Here is a 19,855-nt window from a genome sequence, read left to right as displayed (position 1 = left end):
CAACAGTCCGTCCGATGCCGTTTTGTGTCTGCTTGAGATAACTTTGTGTCCTCCATCCATCCATTTTCTAACCGCTTATCCTCTTGGGGGTCGCGGGGGTGCTGGAGCCTATCCCAGCTGACATTTTGCGAGAGGCAGGGTACACCCTGGACAGGTCGCCAGACTATTGCAGGGCTGACACATAGAGACAGACAACCATTCACACCTATGGACAGTTTAGAGTCACCAATTAACCTATCTCCAGTCTCCATGTCTTTGGAAGCTGGAGTATCTGGAGAAAACCCACACGGGGAGAACATGCAAACTCCACACAGAGGGCCTCCCACACCCGAGATTGAACCAGGAACCCTCTTGCTGTGAAGCGACAGTGCTAACCACCACACCACTGTGCCGGCCACTTTGTGTCCTATTGGTCTTTTTATGTCACTACTTGTAATCATTTTTTGTTTTCTTATTGTTGACTTGCCCGATTTATAGTTATTTTGTGTCTCTTTGCAGTTCCTTTGCATCTCTTTGTGGTCTTTTGTGTGTCTTCGTGTTTAAGTCTCTTCCTGGTCTGTATGTGTTAATTTGAGTGACGTTTTACTGGTGAAAGCCAGGGGAGCCCCTGACACTTTGGGCCCCACACACATTATAAAATTAAATACTGAAAACTAAACCCGAAAACTGAGGACATATCACTTACTAACACCTCATTCTGTAGTGTGAGTGGTCCATTGGATGTAAACTCCACTCCCAGCTTATTAGGTCCACCTCACTCAAGCTAACGCAGTCTAATACAACACTCATGCAATAAATCCTCCTTTCATGACGACTCTGGTGCTCATTTTCTGTTAAAACTGTTATGAAGAGGTGTTGGTTCAACTTTATGGTCATTCTGTAGTTTATATTGGGCTGTAGTATTTGTCTGTGCTTAATAAAATGGTAATTGTTTTATCATTTAGATTAGTAGTCAAGATTTGGTTACATTGATGCGCCTTAAGTAGCTACTGTAATGTTTAGTATAGCTATGTTTTGCATGTTTAAAAGTCTACTTGGCTGCAGACGACACAGAATATTGTTTAAACCAGTGTGTATTTTAGAATCATTGGATTCAGACAGTAATAAAGGTCAACAAACCAGCTGGAGTGAGTATGCAGGCGACTTTAACATCAGTCCATGTGTAAAATCTGTTGTTCAGGTTTCTGTTCAGCAAATTACAACAATAAAAAAAGCCATTAATGCTGTTGTCTGACAGGTTGAAAAGTCATGGGGAAATGATTATTTATATTCAGAGGGTGAATAGACTGTATCACAACAGCTGGTAGCTACAGCTGAACCCTGACTGGGGGACAAATGTGAGGCAGGGCTTTGACTCTGCAGTGCAGTTCAATGTCATGTTTTGCAGAGCTGCTTTGGAGACATGAGGGTGGGGGTGGGGTGAAATAAAATACATAACTGTGGAGAAAAAACATTGTTGCTTCTCTTCCCATTTACACACATTAGTCGTTGTCATGATTCATGAATGGGAGTAAACCAGTCCATGTCTCAGATTTGGTTTCATTTGTTTCTCATTAAACCTGTGCAACTGAACTGTATACTCAGTGTGTGTATGTACAGTACAGGGGCTTTGTTTACTGAAGTTTGCAAAAAAGACTCAAAAGAGGAAACCTTATTTAAGAAAATTGTAGAACATTTTATTTCATTGACAGTACTTCAACACTTGAACACAGAATTGAACTTTCCCTGTGTTTTCAATAACTTAAGACCACAAATGAATCCAACATAAGGCAAATGTGCATGTCAAATTTTCCAGGTTGGATGAGAAAATAAAAATACAATCACCACAGCTGTATGCATAACACACTTGCACACACAGCAAAAGTAATAATTCACTTTGGATGACCAATCTCACATACATGCTGACAGCTAAATGCTGCTTATTGTCAAAATATTCTCTCTACATTTGTGAGATGATGGTCATCTGAGAGGACGTTTAGGAAATCCTTGTTTGATGAGTCACTCAGAGCCAGATGAGAAGATTGAAATCAGTTTCATCTCTGTGTGGTTAGCTTAGAGACTGATCCGGGATGTTTAGCTCAGCTTAGCCCAAAGGCTAAAAGAAACTAACTGGCAAACAAGCTAGCAGCTAGCCAAGAAGCTTTCATGGCTCCATTTGAAGTACATCTAAACACTCCAAACTAGTATTATTTATATTTGTGTCTTGTTTCTGTCAAACAATGAGGGTGTAGCCTACCATGAAAAGCTTTGTCACTTTGTTCTATTGCCTGCCCCTTAGCAAACTAGGCTATTGTTGTTCCCTTCACTAATGCAAAATTTCATGAACTAGCTATGTGCTGAACAGATAACAGCAGCCCACCTGAGATGTAACATGGAAGAACTCACAGACAAAGTCAAAGCTATTTGCTGACTTTATTCAAATTATTCGAACTAATCATTTGTGCGTCATTGTTTGTTCGAACTTAACTTAACAGCTTAGCCTGTGGCATTTCAAATGTCCTCTCCCTGCCTGGTTGCCAGGTTTACACCAATCTCGACATCCATCTGTTATCGGTCTGGCGATGATATACCTTCTAGGGGCAATGGCCAATATTTTGGGCATTCCAGTGAAGACTTCCTCTTCCATGTGCAGGTCATTGTTTACAGTTTAATTAGTAACTTGAGACAGGTCCAGACAACATCTGCGCTAACTAGCTATCTAATGAAAAGCTAAGTCGTCAGACATAGGCGATGGGTCTTGAGATTGCATTTTGGCCACTGTGTTCTGCCTCTTTTGCTCTCCACATGGACTGTTTACCTAGAGGGAACCAAAGCCTGCTCAAATGTGATCCCTCAATACTACTCGGACTACAACCAAAACGCTTTGGATACAAAGATCTTGTCCCATTGCCTACAGATTATTTTTCATGATAACAGCCCAGACATGACCCACAAACACTCAGACGTGACCAGAAGGATATTTAGACGGAGCCAAAATTGGTTGACCTGAACTGACCCAAACAGATGATAGCGAATACTGAGTCTTTCTGGGTCCAGTTAGGTACCACAACCAAGACTCGGAAATGGGATGTGACTGCAGCCAAATAGAGTGCTGCAGGGATGACTTATTCTGAAGCCCAACCCGGAAATTAGCATCGCCATGGTTCCCTTGACAAAAAGACGATGGGATTTTTGCATTGGATTTTGGATTATTGCAAAAAAATATGCTCTGTGGCAAACAAACATTTATGATACTAACAAATTTTGTTCAGTAAGATAATCCTCGCAAATGAACACAACCTTTATGATTTGTGCGTAAATGCAATCGCTGGAAGTAAAAAGCTAAAGTTAGGCTCTAAATGAACTACACAACAGTCTCCTGACTTAAACTTCGCCACCAAAACAAGACTGTAGAGTCGTGTTCAGTGTGATGATGTTCTGTAGTCTTATTTTTTCTCTAATTAGTGACCACCTTTTTTAGGACACGTAAAAGCTTAAAAATTCATAGGTGGGGCATCTACTGACGTATTTTATGTCGTAGAACAAAGCAAGAAAGCCTCTTAAGCTTGTGATAACCACAGAATTAATTTCATCTGAGCAAAAAACAATTAAAAAACCCGCTGACTTTGAGATGAGGGAACCTGAAGTAAAAAGACACTCACCCATTTTCAGGCTTTGTGACGCATTTTTGAAGCACTCTATGAGACACCGAATATAATTCAGACCTGATCGGTTCTCAGTCACTATACAACTAATGGATCTGTGATGACCTCTAGTTTGCACACAGTCCAAACTCTGCTGTCAAATAAACCCAACTGACTCTTGTTTTTATGTCAAGATTGCTGGCTATCAAGATGAAACATTTAAGTTTTGGAGTTGTTGCAAGTTGTATTTTTCCCCATTGGACGGAATAGTGGTCCAGTCTCAGTGCTAAGCTGGCTACTTCCTGGATTCAGAGAGACAAATCCGAAATCAATCTTCACTGACATGAGAGAAACAAGCAAACTTCCACAGATTTCTCCCAAACTTAGTGTTCCTTAAATATTATGGCACAACTTGTCTATGAACACCGACAAAATAACCATTCAAAAGTCGGTAAAGCATATCTCAATGTGGTACTGCATATGAATGAAGCACAAGTAGTCCACGTTTTTACACAATCACTCAAAGAGCACATGTCACTGTTGCACCAAAATAATACAGAGAACATCTAGCATAGTCTTCATCATCCATTATTATTATTAGGTGTTTCTCAAAGTGTTTTTTGAGACAGCCAACACAAAGGACCGCATTGTGCCATTTCGTTAGCAACAATGACCTGAAGATTAACACCTTCTACGAAACTGACACAGGGTAAACAGTAGACCTTAAATCTAATGTTAAGGTTACTAAAAATGCATACAGTAAAACTATATTTAAAAAATAGAGTAGACTTCACAATAACAGTGTTGTACAGAAATACTGACACAATGACTCCAAAGGATTTTTAGGGACAAACACACTGTGACCATCTGGGTTCTGCTTACAGTAGATAACGTTCTTGAGGTAATCACTTCAGGGATAAAGACACAGTAAAATGTTCACTTTATTTTGGAAAAGTTCGAAGAATTCTGATTTTTAAACAATCTACCATAGAAAATAATACGGGGCCTCACACATGAAACAATAAAAACACTACATTTCCTATTATTACTGTATGCAGACACACACACACACACTTATTTTGTCGTATTTCCACGTGTACGGTACACTAAACCACAAAACGACGTTCAAATGTAGGCGTTATTACAGAGAGATACTGTGGCTTACATTCACATGGTTTCTCCGAATGGGTGAGGTGTGTATGCTTCCTGTGCTCCACAGATGGCGGCGGGGTCAGGTGGGAAACTACAGGCAAAAATGGAGGCACATTCCTCTCCTGAGGCAGAGGGGTTAGGGAGGACTTTTTCTTTTTTTAACCTTTTCCTTTTTTTTTTAAGACAGACTCTCGCACCATTTCAGCAAAGAATCCGGGGGCCTGGGGTAGTAGCCTGTGGTGCAGGGCTTATCCGGAGAAAACCTGGGGAACTTGTAATCCAGAGGGAGATCTACAAAGAGTAAAATCAAACAGGGAAGTCAACTGCAGGTTATTCAGTACATGTGCAAACCGCCTGTATGTTAAAGGCATCACTGCTACTGAAAAGCAACAGCAAATGTTCAAGACCAAGGATTCATAATTCAGTGGAAAAGCACACTTTGTTCTAAACAGCAGGTAATAATCACTCAGGCCAGGGAATGTTGGACTCATTCGTGTTTGATCTTTTTCCTCCGAAGAGACAACTCTGGTAGAAAACAATCATAAATTACAGGCCTGTGAACTCAAGTGGGATGAAAAAGTGACAGGCTGAAATGTAACCACCCAGTGCACGTTTGTACTGTCAATTTACATCCATTAAAAGTGCTTGTTTTGCTACTGACAGGCTCAGATTATTATTATAAGTGTTTGAAAACATTATGGAAAGGCGCCCTACAAATATATACTCTTCTGCTGAAGAGTAAGATCCTTTTTGTTTAACCAGAATCAGCCTCGAAATCACCATCGCCAAACCCACCAGACTCCATTTAAATAAACAGTAATTTAAGCATGTATAGAGCCAACATATTTTCACATCTAACTCAGTGAATTAAGGGTTTATTTCAACCAAACCAGAGTTGGTGATTGTTGGAACAGTGAAAAGACGAACCAAGATGGGTTTTTGGAGTTTTATTTTGTTTCTGTCTACTTTGAATGAAGTGTGTTTTATGACGATAAAATTACTGTTTATTCAAATGGAGTCTGGTGGGTTTGGCAAAAGTGATTTCAGGGCTGTTTCTGGTTAAACAAAAAGGATCTTATTCTTTACCAAAAATGTCTATCTCTGTCGGGATGCTTTCCATAAGTTGTCAGACACTTAAAATGATAATCTGGACACGTCAGTGGCAAAAACAAACACTTTTAGTGGATGTAATTTAACGGTGCACAAACGCCCCCAATGGTGCCTTTGCACCCTGTTTTGCTGCTGCCGGCTGCAGCAGTCTCGCTTAATAGTGTGCCAGTTTTAAAAATTGTTGTTCCCATTAGCCACTTGGACAGAAAAACATGGGAAAATAGGTGTCCACGTTAAAAAATACCATACTTACCATTTAAATTCTCATTGTTGCTTTTCAGCCAAGTGCCTCATTCTAATCACTTTTTTTTTCCCAAACATGGTCTGTGTTGCACTCCAGACAAGCTGGCAGTGTGAAAGGGTCAGTATGCTTCAAAAGAAATGCTTCTCAATGTTGGAATTGCATCTGACATTTTTTGTAACTTTCCAAACCGGACAATCCAACATTCACACCCACTTCACGCAGCAATTGGCCAGGAACACAGAGGTCAGAAAGTATACAGAATTGAAAATCCTCCTTTAAGCACCATCAATGCCTTGAGAGAAGACTGTCATAAAATGTTTGCCGTTATTCCCATATTTAAACAACTATCATGTTGTGCTCCCCTCTGTAATGACAGGCTATTTGCCCTGCCTTTAATTGTGGTGGTTTGGAACAACGATAAACTCTTTTGGCTTCAGACTTGGTCAGACAACTGGTGACACTGGTTAGTTTCTTGAATAAATTGGCCTTAAAGGGACAGTTTACCCCCAATTCAAAAATATAATCTAGAAATATTTACCTCTTACCTGTAGTACTAATACAGATAGTTGTGGTGTGAGTTATTCAAGATAATCCACAAACCTTGTCGTGAGCAGTTTCATGTGGGAACTACTGTCAGTTTCTACACTTGCCATCTGTATGACCAAGCACAAGGAATCGTGCATCTATGCATGGACGAGAGGCTCATACTCACACAAGATGTAAACATTAAGGCGTCCTCCTCAGCTGAGCTGGAACGTTAGCTAGTTCAGCGGTGTTAGGTGAGCTAGTAGTAGATGCACACTTCCTTCTGCGCAGTGATACGGTTGGTGGGTGTAGGTAGAAAGAAAGTAGTTTCTCCATGAACTGCTCACAACAAGGTTTGTGGATTATCTTGAGTAACCATGTCATGACTTCTGGACATTGCTGTTGACTTATGGCACTTTGAGCACCACAAGCTGAGTGCTATCTAGTTCCATTATATTGGAGAGAAGGCAGACATCTCTATGGCTCATATCTCCAACACTCTGCAACTCACACCAAAACAATCTAGAGTGATGAATAGCACTACAGGTAAGAGGAAAAATATGTATTTTTGATTTTAGGGTGAACTGTCCCTTTAACCCAATCCATTAGTACATCACACTCTGCCAAACTGTAGCACTGGATGCGTCATGAACAGAAGTAGTCGTGGTGCAGTATTCTGGATCTGGAAGGCGAACGTCATAAGCTGCTTTCTTTTTCTAAAGAGCTCATGTGCATCATGATGTTACGGATGCCTGATAGTGAATAAGAGATGTTACTGCTTTCAAGTGCTTAAAACGCAGCTGCCTTGAGAAGCACTCATGTCCCATAGCAACTGAATAGGTGCAAGCTGCCCAGAAGATCTTAACATCAAAGGAAGTTAAGTTTGCAGGTCCAGAATGATCGGAATGACGAACATTCTGTACAGGTTGTACAACATGAGTACTTGATGTTGGTGTATTGATTTGAAAGTACTTGTGCTGTCACGTAGAGCTGCCAGTGTTTACCAGTGCTGTGACAAGTTTGGTTCCTTTAACTTTAAATTGTGTATTTGTTGCATTCCTGCTGACTTTTGTTTAAACACTACAGCCATTTTTATATTTTTTTGGCCCACTTTTGAATCTAGCTATAAACACTTCTACCTCAGACCTAGTTCCTCCTGAAGCATACTGAACCCTTAAAGCTGTCTGACATTTGTTCCTGTTAAACTGTGCTGTGGTTTGTGTGTCAGTGCAATCTGCACGCTGCAAGAAGATCATGCACACGGTATGCTAACATCAATAGTTCTTGTCTTTGTTACCAAGAAAACCAAGACATCAAGACTGAGGTTTCCTGGCGACCCTTGTAAACACCTGCACTTTAAAGGGTAGCAGTAGACAAATGAATAGCAACAACAGTAAACAAAGGTGAAGCAGACTAAGACGGTCGGGGGTGGGGGGTCAATTCCAACCATGTTCAGACTGTGACAAATGATCCCGGTGTGAAAAGAGCCCTAAGCTGATCGTTAAATACATTTGTAGGAATCTGTGTGAGGCTGGTACCGTTTTCCCAGAAGTGCTGTGCAGCTGAGTTAATTTTAACGTTGGCTCCACATCTGTGTCTGTTCAGTTCTCTTTTGATTCTTGTAAATGTTTCTGTCCTGAAATGATGGAAAGGATGTTTGATGTGGCAACAGAGATTCTTAACTGCTAAAAGTTTCACGTCAGATTGTTTTTTCCTGTTTTTACACCAAGAGTTTGACTCTCAGTCGTGTTCTGTCTGGGCACCATATGGGGGCATTTACAGGAAAGCACTGGCAAAAATATTCACTTTGACTGGGTGATGAAAATAAAATATGAGTTTTGTTTTTGTCACAGTGTTGATGAGCTAAAGAACATCAGTGCAGTGTAATGTATTTGCTGAACTGCATTGGAAACCACAAGCTCATGTGACAGCAAAATCTTTCATCCTGAATTGCCCTGTTTTATAAGTATATTTCATCTTATTTCAGTAAGAAGCCTTTAAGTTTTGGATCCAGGTTTTATTTGCAGTTAGTGCTGTTTGAGATGGCAAAGGAATTCTTCATTTAAACTCTTTTTTTTAAAGGAAATATTTGCACATCCAGCAATTCCACATCCAGCAAGGTATTGGTTATACTAAGGTTTCTTTCCCTCTGGACCTTGATCAAGAATATTTTATACAACTTTTTACAACATTAATCTTAAATAGATAGTACTCCTCCCGTTTTGTGTGCACAGCTGTGAAATAATTAATCTGAAAAGTGGGAGTGTCTCGGTATTTTGCTGTCAATTAATTATTGAGAGACACTCCCACAGGAGATTAATTGTCCCACACCTCTGCACACAAAATGGGCCGAGCACTATCCAGGGTTTCCCACACATTCATTTATTGTTGGCAGCCCACAGCGATTAAAACATCTGCCGCCACATTTTGATTCGCTATTTTTGGAGCTGGACCGTTCACAAGGAGCACTGCTGGAATATATATCATTCAGTAATTAATTTCTCCACACTCTGAGAGCACAGAGCGCAGTGAAAGAGAAACTTAATGGTTCACTTTGCTGGGTCTAAAAGTTTGCTTTCACTCACAAACAACTGGTCCTCTCACCTGTCAACCATATCTGATCAGCTATGATCAGATTGACTGATCAGTTATTCATCACTCCACAAAATGCCACGAAGGAAAAAGGGAATAGTTCTGCCTGAGAGGCGTTCACTGAGCTGCAAAAAACTCTGAATTTAGAGAGGTTACAAAGACTGATAACACAAAGACACACAGGCAAGAGAGAAAAAAATCGTAATCAACTACTGCCACACAGAGATTATACTCTGTCATTCAGGGCGCCCTATTTAAACTGCTCTGGCCTGCCTACTGTTGCTGCTTCCTCTGCAGGCCACTTTGCAACCCACCTCCACCTCTTTGCTGTTGCTCTCCCTGCCTTAGGCTTTCCATGTAGGCACTCAGGCTTTCCTCATTTGCACATGGAAGGGCAGACAGGTGTGCTCTCTGCCTTATGGCTTTCCACGCAGGCGCATGGAAGGGCGGAAAGGTGTGCTCTCTCCATCTTATGATTTCCATGTAGGCACGTGGAAGAGGTTTTCTGCGTAGGCCCGAGGAAAGGCAGAGAGGCCCCAGAACGGAGCCATACCACAAAATATCATACTGCAAATGGAAATAAAGTTTTCTTTGACTAAAGTGGTCCTGACCAAACTAATATTCAAATAATCTTTTCGGGGCTGATTTATTAAGTTAAGTTCATTCAACTTTGTCTTATTTTATGATTTGTCATTTTGAAGTTTTTTATCATGTCATATGACTTGATTTAATTGGTCTTCTTATTTTTTCTGTACTCAATTTTACATTTATTGTAGTCTTTTTTTCTGTTTTAAAGTTGTAAAGCACTTAATCATTGATTTAGACAAGTGCTCTTAAAGTTTATTATGATTATTGCTGTTAATATTATTTGGACCTTGTTTTTTGCTGTCACATCTCCATCAATCCACTGCAGATGTGTAACACTGTCAGTAATTTCCTCCAGCATCTTGTCTCCTGCCACATACCTGCTATGTGCTCAACACTAGGGATGGCCATGGTGCTATATTTGTGAATGCAGTGGCAGCACCAGGTCAGTTTCTGGGTCTCCTCGTCACCTCCTCCGCTTTTATGTACGTCGACAAAGTAGGAGCCCCACTGCTTGGACACATCAGAGGGTGACTTCATGCCCTGCTCCTGTTGAGACAGTCCACACACAAAGCAAAGTATGTAACTGTGAGTAAAGATTCCCTTTCAGACATGTGCAGACCTGATAGAAGGAGGTGGGAATTCCACCCGGAGCACAGGGAATATAGACTTCAAACTGGCTTTAACCCAAGCAGCTTTGAGGGTTATTTTGACTACTGCGTGAATCACATTTCAAAGAGATCCCCTGCTCTCTTAACCATAATCACTCATACATCAATACGCTTTATGCACAGAAAGAGCTGATGAGCAGTGATCGTCTTGACAACAGGATGTGGTGTTTAAAAGAAGGATGTGATAAGACACATAACGCTCAACCAAAGTGATAAATAAGCACTCTGTGCAGTATAATCTAATGTCATCAGGAACTGTTACATAATATTCAGAGAAGAAAAAAGGAAATACTAAGAAAGATCATGCTACCACAGAGATTTGTATTAAATATTTCTAAATATAATTTTTGAGAGGGAACCAAAAAGCAGAACACAGTAGGATTGCCTGAGGTATTTCTGAGGATGGGGGATTTCTTTCAGCCGGCTGAGGCACAAACCTCTGACCTAATTCAACACAGATGAGAGGGATCAAACCCATCACCAAATACATTGCCTATGTGTCTGCCTCCAGGTCCTCCTCTGCAGTATTACAGTGAGTGCATGCATGGGGATTACAGCACTGCTGTGTTATAGCCATGCACAATCAGTTTGAGTATTTGAGATGATGCTGGTAAATGAAAAAGGGGCACAGGAAGAGGAAGTCTGTAAATACTTTGATCTTTCACCACCGAGATTTCATCTTTGTCAGTAATGTTCTTCACATCCGGCTCCATCTACTAAAATAACGTCCTCACTCAGGGGACCGATACGCAAGACTGAAGTCAAGAGCTTTGTTTAATTTCTTAGACAAACTGGCGACATTCAGCTTCATCAAAATTCTTATTGTTCATCTTTTAAAACCAACTTCTGACACACAGCAAAGTGGTGTTTGTGTTTACAAGAGGAAACAAATGTTAATATGAAAAGATAATTCCACTATATTACAGCACTAACATTGCACTCACCAGGATCATTGACCTTTCGCAAACAGCCATTATTGAATCATGTTCTCTGTCTTAACATACATACTTCTGCTCTTATACTTGCTCTTTTGAGCACATAAGTGCGTTCACAGCACCATAAATACCCCACTGTTATACTCCTAATCATCAAAAACTCTGTGTGTGAAACAAAGGGCTGACCCCAATGCTTCAAAGCTTCAGTCAATTAGTTGACAATCAAATCAGTATTCGAATGCTAACCATGGGTGGTGGTGCGTCTTCCTCAAGCTCGGGTCCTCTACCAGAGACCTGGGAGTTTGAGGGTTCTGCACAGTATCTTTGCTGTTCCTAGGACTGCGCTCTTTTGGACAGAGACGTCAGATGTTCTACCTGGAATCTGCTGAAGCCACTCTCCCAGTGTGTAGGTCATAGCCCTGGAGTGCTCCGATTACCACAGGCACCACTGTTGCCTTTACTCCCCACATCTTTTCAAGCTCCCCTTTCAGCCCTTGGTAATTTTCGAGCTTCTCACATTCCTTCTTCTGGATGTTGCTGTTGCTCAGGATTGTTATAATTAGCTTGATCGGTCGGTGGTTTAAACTACTGACTATGGCGCGGAAGACTGGGATTTAATTCCTGATCATAATCCAGTGTGGACTCTTAGGCAAAGTTCTTAATGCTCCTAACCTACCTCAAGATGAGTGAAATTGCAAACGCAAGAGTCATACTGGTGCACGTCACCTGGGTCAACAAGGTCCAGGTCAGATGTTAAGGGAACCAGGGCAATCTAATGAGAATTTGGCTACTGGAACAAGACATAGATGAACTAGAGCTTGAGGTTCCCTTCTTTTACTCCGAAACAAGCTCAGTGTCACCATCAAAAAGGTGATTTTTCTCTTATTTAACCCATGTCTGTTTTTCTGGAACATTTTAACAACTTTTGTTTTAACACAGCTACTTTACAGAAAATATACAGAATGTGATAACACTTGTCACTTCATGTACGTGACAAGAATTATAAAATACATCCCAATTTGTATAAATCCCCAAGAATGACTGCTGGTTGGTCAAAAGAGCGAGGGAGTGCATTAACTGTCTATTATCTGGTTTGTTATTTTGACATTGTCTGGTCCAGGAAGATTAAAAGGTGAGAGTGATCTAGCCAAATTCTCTCAGAAAATAATTTACAAAAAAAAAAAAAAAAAAAAAAAAAAGAGGTAGATAATATAAGAGGTCATGGACAGGGACGGTTCAAGGACTCTGGACATGTCATGCATTTATTATCTGCAAAGTTTCACAGTTCACCCCTTTCAGCCTGGATTGCGGGTTCATTTCCTCTCTAGGCGTACTTCCTTTAACATATAATAAATTGCTTTGTCTGAAGGTTGTATCATGTCAAACCTTTGCTGCCAACTCATTTATTTTATTATTCAGCAAATGCTAATCAAGTAAATGTTGGCAGTGGAGGTCTGTGGCCTCCTCACACTTCCTCAGGATCCACGTGTCTGTGTTTGAGTATCAGTTGTTATTCTGGAATTCCTGATAAGTTCAGCACAGTCAGTGTCACTACCTGTATCATAACATCCTGCTGGTTAAAGTCCTCATCTGCTTTGTGAGGCAGAGGGCGGCACTCACTGAAATTACATCTTTATTCACAGCAAGAGCACTTCAACAATTGACAGTCTCGTGATGGACAGTTTCAAAAAGGCTCAAAATCAATGCAGCAGAACCAGATATAATTTTTTTAATTTCACACATTTCCTCTTCCTTTGTCAAAACCTGGCACATTAATTACCCACAATGCCACGAGAGCGCAAACGGTTGGGTTGGAGAGTGGGTTTTGTTAGCAGGGTTGAGGAGCGGGCTTCAGAGGTCTGCAAAGCTCCCTGCTAAACGGAAACAGCTGCTTCAGTGAACTTACCTCAAACTTTCCCTTTTTCTCCAGCGGCTCCACCTGGGCCTCATTGGACATCGCCGCATCACTCTTCGGAACGCCCTCCCCCTCCATTTCCTCCACGATCATCACTGTCTCCCACTTCCCAAAGCTGCTGGCAGGGAACATGTCCGACCTCATGCTATCTCCAAAATACACTACCTGCAGGGTGAGGGAGGGGGGAAAAGAAAGGGACAGAGAGCTTGTTTACTTTCAGCAGCTACACAAAATAGTTTAAGTGCTGTGGTTAGGCTGCACTTTAGCTAAATTCCTCTCTTAGCAGGAGTCAAAGTCGGCTGGCATATGTCTTATGGCCCCCCAGGGCAAACTAGACCAGACACGATGAGTCTGCAAAACTCATCGCCACCTCTTTGACCATCACATCTCCTTTGTCCTCCACGTCTGGAAAGAAAAGCAGGCTGAGGCAGGCTTCACTGAGACGCATTCCAAAAGTGAAGTGCAGGCGCACACTGCTCAAAGCTTTAAATCCCATTTCAACAGCCATTTACCTCGATTCCCTTTTAAATGGGAGAGGAAATGGAGTGAGAAGCGGGGAATGCTGGAGATTAAAATGACAAGACACAGAAGTCTGCTGACACTGGAACACAGGAAAAAGGCTTTATACTTAGTAAGAAGAGGATTCAAAGTGAAAGACCAGAGAGCAGTTCATGGGAATACTGAACAGTGAAGTCACTGTTTAGATTTGTTTCTACCCAATGCTTGAAATAAATCTTTGTGCAAAGTGCAAATAATCAATAAATGAGTTCACTATTGACCTACAATTACTGGTAATATCACATGCAGTGCTATTAAAGGATCAATCTTAAGTTTTGACAAATTTTACCTCCTTAAAGCTGCACTAATCAATATACTCGCATTAAAGGCGCTGCATACCTTCATTCAGAGCATTAATATAAAACCAAACCCCTATATGCTATGTAGAGATACAGGAGAGTAATGGCATACTGTGATGGCATGTTGTAATTTGAGCTTCTCTGTTCTTTGTTGTAGTAGACAGTTCAACTGTGTGTGTGTGTTAGTGCGTGTGAGTCCCTGTGTGTGTGTCCCAATGGCTAGCAAATTGCAGCTGCTCTGCCCCGCGCTCATGTGACAGTTATCGCTGATATCTGCAACACTGACGTCACGAAAACGTAACACCCACCCCCTGGTGTCCCCCTGTTAACACCGTTAACTCTGTCAGTACTATTTGAGCTGTTAGCCCCGATAGCTGCTAGCCGCTAGCTCGGCTGTCTCCATGTTGAGAAGCAATCAGACACTAAATCATAGAAATATTTGAACATTATATACAGCTCCTTTAACAATGGATTAAATGTCTACATGTAACATGAGAGGTGTTGCTTGAAGTGATGAAACCATAGAGAATTATTGCCAACTTATTGCCAGTTTTTTCGAGCCACAATTTTGGTGTTTCATTTGAGTGTCACTGCTCCCGTCAACTCCGTTTCCACCAGCAGCAGGCAGCTGTTCACAAAGTGTAAAGAGCACAATGCACAAATTTGTATATTTTTATACACTTTACAGACTCAGCACATTGAACGTATTTATATTCGTAATATTTTACATACTGGTGTTAAACATTGTAGTACAGCGCACATTTTATTTTTTATTTCTTTTTTATTATCTAATTTCATTTACTTCATATTTACATACTTTTTATTACCTCTCATAATTCTCTGATATTTACACTAGAGTGACTGTAAGGAATCATAATTTCCCCTTTGGGGATCAAGTAAAGTATTTCTGATTCTGATTCTAGAAATCCGTTGAGAGTAGAATGGACATTTCCATTCATGTAAACATGGCATGATGGTGCCAGCTGAGGACATTTTATGGGTACTGTGGGTCATTTTTTGTTCCTGGGATAGCGAAAAGACAACCTGCACTACTCTGCCTTACTCTGCATCTGATTAGCTTACCTTGACATACTTACCCTAACCCTAGCCAATCTCACTTCTCTTGCATAAACCTTACCAATCCAATCAACTAACAAAAAAGAACTAGCCAGTCAGAGGGAAAGTAGGGCGGGTCATATTTTCACTATTCTAGGTAAAAAAAATTGGCGTACCACTGCAGGCTAACTTCGTATAAACCCACTTGCAGCAAATTGCGAACTCACTGAGGTGAGATTTTGCAGACTGCCAAACTAGCAGTGGAGCAGTACAAAGCATGGAGAGGCGTTTTTTAATGCATTCTACATGATGAGCATCAAAACGGAGGCCAAAACAAAGTGCTCAAACTATTAAGTGTGACATACATTACAGCACCACTGATGTATGTGTCACCATAACAACTAACAATAATCACCATTTTCTTTTGAACCACTCAAATGACCACAGTAAACACTTTACTCTGTTCTACTATCATTCTATTTCTATATGATTTGTAACAAATGGGCTAAAACATGGAGATTTAATGGTATGGTCCTTTAAGAAGTGTAAACATCCCTCAACTTTCTGCACAAATTGATGTGCTACTAAAAATTTAATTGAGCTGTGGGCTAGAAAACCAAAGAATTGAGCTGAAAGAGGATAAAAGGCTCTGTAAAGCTGAGGGGAACTGCATATTTGGTTGTAATTCTCTGTGGTTACATAACTATAAGTGTCTCACATCACACATGGCCATTTAAACCCTTGTTACTGAGACAAATAAACATTTATTGGTGTTGCTTTCAGTAAATGGAACATTAAGTTCAAATATATGAAAAATTCAGTGTTCAATTACAAAATAAGTCTAAAATACAGCCTTTCTGCCTGGATTTCGAATTTATTTTGTAGGTCTGGGCTGAAAACTTAAATATTTCTGTCATTCTTATCTTATGTTAATGGAGTCTGATGAAACTCTGCTGTGTGGGAGAACCATCCAATGAAAATCATGCTCTTCATCATCACCTGAAATCTTCTGAATGAACTTGATAACACAGAAAAACAAAGATTTATGCAAGCCACATCATGCAAACCCTTTCTAGCCATCACACGCAGGGGTGTTGCAGATGCCTCTTTGTGTGAGATCTACCTAAATCCAACCTCTCTACAGGAGTCAGAAGGCTATAAAGAGGATGTGAGGCATTCCAGTAGCTGCGTCTCGTCCCTCCCCCTCACAGAGCCGTGCTGTGTCTGAGACCGGCCCTTCCACATGTAAACAAACAGACGGGCTAATCGGGGCTGCTGCGGGCCGGGCCTGCGGGGAGGGGGCAGCAGGAATCACATTTCCACCAGACTTTCCCAGAACTGCCCACAGCTGGTCTTCGTACCCCCAAAAAGCCCTGCACTACTCATTGCTCAGCAGTGCTGCTGCCAGAGTCATGGGATCAGTATGATAAATATTTACAGAGGCCGAGGATTCCAGCACAGAGGCTACATATTATAGAAGAGATTCATTGTGTATGGATACAGTTACATTAGCCTGAACCAGACTGAGCTCTGCGTGAGGCAAAGCACCATGAAGTGAATCAGACTGCAGGCTGAAGTTCAATCAGCCGGGCAAACGCTTCTCATCCAAACACATCAACACAATATGACACTGTCCACTGGTTGTATATGCAGCCTGTAGCTGTTGTCGTAACCCTGAGCATGACCTGCGATGCCACGGTGCAGCTTATATTGGCACAGACCAAGTTTGACGCTATCAAAGTTTCCTGAGCAGCCCCGTAGTCTCACGCTAGGTCTGGCCAACACTAAGTGTTATGCAAGGCCATTTACTGAACGGATTCAAATGAATTCCACACACAGTGCTTTGATGCACACTCTATAAATGATATATGTAGTGGCAGGTGGTCTAGGCAAGATGTGTCTGTGTTCTTAATCTTTAATTACTGCTGATGGAGTTGGTGAATTTAACTTCTTCATAACACTGATTTACTACTCTATGGATAATTCCTGGAACGGAGGAAAGTATTCTGCATTAGAGTCACTCTACCTCTTTCCAAGATTCCTACATTTTATGAACTTTAGGATTAAGTCAAATGATCCAAATGGCGTAATAGCTTTTCCATGAATCAATACCAGAGCTGTAGACATGAGAGGTCCCACAAATGAGGACTTAAGACTTGATTTATGTCGTACTTCCACTACGTGGTACTGCATGGCTCTACTCAACTCAATTTGTTCTAGTTGGTTTTTCATCAGCAGAAGTTGTAGGTAGTTCCTGGTTCACCTCAGTTGAGCCAAGCTGATAATGAAAGGTGGAGTTATAACACTGCAGACCACTGACTGGTCAAAGAGAATCACCACTGGCACAACACAGACATCCTACACAAACCTGTGACTTTTAAATAGCCAAGCTACTGTCCATAGCGACCACATTTCTTATTTACTTGAACCAGATTTTAAAAAATGTAAGTATACTACACCATGCAATTGACGAAGTGTAGATATTCCTCTGTTTGGTTGCTGATGAAGGGATTCAGCAAGTGCCATGCTGAAGATAATATCATGGCAGTTTGACATGACGTCACTGTGGCTATCAGCTGAGAACCACGTCTGCACTGAGGGAGTACTATCTGCAGGGGAAACTAATGGAGAAAAGAACATCGTACCAAAAGTTAGCTGAATAGAGCTGAACCATGAAGTACAAACGCGGCATTGGACTTGTCTCCTGTACGGCAAGGCTAACTTGAAACTTGACTTCATAAAGACTTTTTTTTAACCTTGAAAAATTAACTGGAGGAATGAAAAAAATAAATGGCAGGCTTTGTAGTCACAGAACTTGGCTATTTATTAGGCCTATGCATTGAAAAACTTTGTCTCAGTTATACTCTCGATAACAGACTAATAGTACAGCTTTGTTCAAATTCTGTCATTTTGATTGTCTGCATTCTGAGCCCTACAAGACCTGCGGCTGTCTAAACTTGAGACCTGTTTTGATTAACTTGAGACTTGAAATTGTCTTTCCACAAATGTTTTAAAACGGCCCTGCTAGGTACTAATTTAGATATGTTGAAACTACACAAAGCACCATCACAACTTTCTAATGTAAGAGGGTTGTTGCTGCTACTGATCCCACTGAGAATCAACAATGTAGCTTTCGTCAGCTTTCAGCTCATTGTTTTAATTTGTCCCCAGGTGCTCAGACTAAAACCTGCACTGTGTTGAAACAAAATGGAAGGTGCTACTTTGGTGCGGCTGTGTTGTTTCAGGTGGAGAATAAATCAGAGGAAGGCTTGTTTGGGTGATAGATCTATGAGTTCTAAGGCTTATCAGAATCCAAAACTCCACACAGCGCTCTATGAAACTATGAGGATCATCATGACAAAAACAGATGGAGCCCATCACAATCACCAAGGAAACAGCAGAAATATGGCCTTACACACTCATTTACCAAGAATGTGTGCTTTACATATTTGCTTGGCCAACCTAGTGCATTGCCTTGTGGTCCAGTCGCTGGATGACAACGGGGAACATGCCCCCCCAAAATTTAGAATATGCACATTTGTACCCCCCAATAATAACATGTAGCAGAGGAATTCTATTTTGATGAAATTTAAGATAATTCCATCCTAAATTGATGAAGAAAAGGCACAAATTAGTGCATTAAATTCACCAGAATGCAGGAAATTAAGTGTTTGCCTGCATTAGCTCTCCTGATGTAACAATGCAGTGGTCTCATTGAATAAATGAGAGGGTTGTGGTTTGTTAAACAGTGCTTATGTCCGTCTAACCACAGCTGTTAGGTTGGCCCACACTTACGATGCTGACGATACTTGCTGACGATGGTGAGGATGGGGGGGGGGGGTCGGGCCAGAAATCCACTTGATTCTTTTGTAGTGTTTTACCCGGCATTAGTCGGTATGGATGAGTCACAAAGGCAGTCACTGATTCCCCAGTGAAATGATGAAGATGAGCTGATGTAAACGAATGGATGGTGAGAACAGTCCAACATCTGGAACTCTAAACCAGGAATTATTGATTTATCATACAGTGAACAGGTCAAAATCAAGGACTCCAGAGTGACGCCCCTGTGTCTCCTCAGTGTCTGATGGATGTCTCAGTGGAGATATAGCTCATCAAGACTCATTGCCTCGAGTGTGTTTAAGAGTCTACTTTCTGTCCTCTTGCTATCAGAAAGAGCTCACTGCTGCTTTAAGATGACCTGTAGTGTGGGCCTGCAGCCCCGTCTCTTATCAGCTCATCACTCAGAGGAGCAGTTAAAGCCAAAGCCAGGCCCAGGTAAACAGAGCTGCAGGCATGCAGAGGGGCCTTAATGAACCCATTGTGCTGCACACTGTGTGGGGCCTGGAGTGCAGGGACAGGAGGGGGCCAATGAGACAGCAGGGCAAAACCCCATTTTGTCATTTAGGCTCATATTCAGGCCAAAAATGTTATATTACCCTTAAGATGCGAAAGACTCTGCCAACAGGATGAGATCATTACATGTGTTTTCAATGCAGTTGAGACCAAGTGGAACAAGACAGATCTACCTGCTAGTTTTAAGAACATTATGAAGTTATTAAAGTTATGTTATTTGCATTAATTCAAGTACAA

General features: G+C 41.2%; 1 protein-coding gene across 1 annotated transcript in view; it reads right to left on the bottom strand.

Moving 5' to 3' along the window:
- Positions 1-1,654: 1,654 nt before the first annotated feature.
- Positions 1,655-19,855, bottom strand: part of nt5dc1 (5'-nucleotidase domain containing 1) — a 96,184-nt gene continuing 77,983 nt past the window's right edge. Inside the window, exons 10-12 of the mRNA XM_033648746.2 lie at positions 13,344-13,517; positions 10,212-10,380; positions 1,655-5,066 (exon numbers count right to left, since the gene is read on the bottom strand). Of these exons, the coding sequence (XP_033504637.1) occupies positions 4,954-5,066; positions 10,212-10,380; positions 13,344-13,517 (456 nt within the window). The 3' untranslated portion in view covers positions 1,655-4,953. The remainder of the gene's footprint in view (positions 5,067-10,211; positions 10,381-13,343; positions 13,518-19,855) is intronic.

The sequence above is a fragment of the Epinephelus lanceolatus genome, chromosome 13 (assembly GCF_041903045.1).
Source record: "Epinephelus lanceolatus isolate andai-2023 chromosome 13, ASM4190304v1, whole genome shotgun sequence".
In the NCBI taxonomy this organism is placed as follows: Eukaryota; Metazoa; Chordata; class Actinopteri; order Perciformes; family Serranidae; genus Epinephelus; species Epinephelus lanceolatus.
The sequence above is the reverse complement of the archived record's forward strand: the minus strand, read 5'-3'. Positions and strand labels throughout refer to the sequence as shown.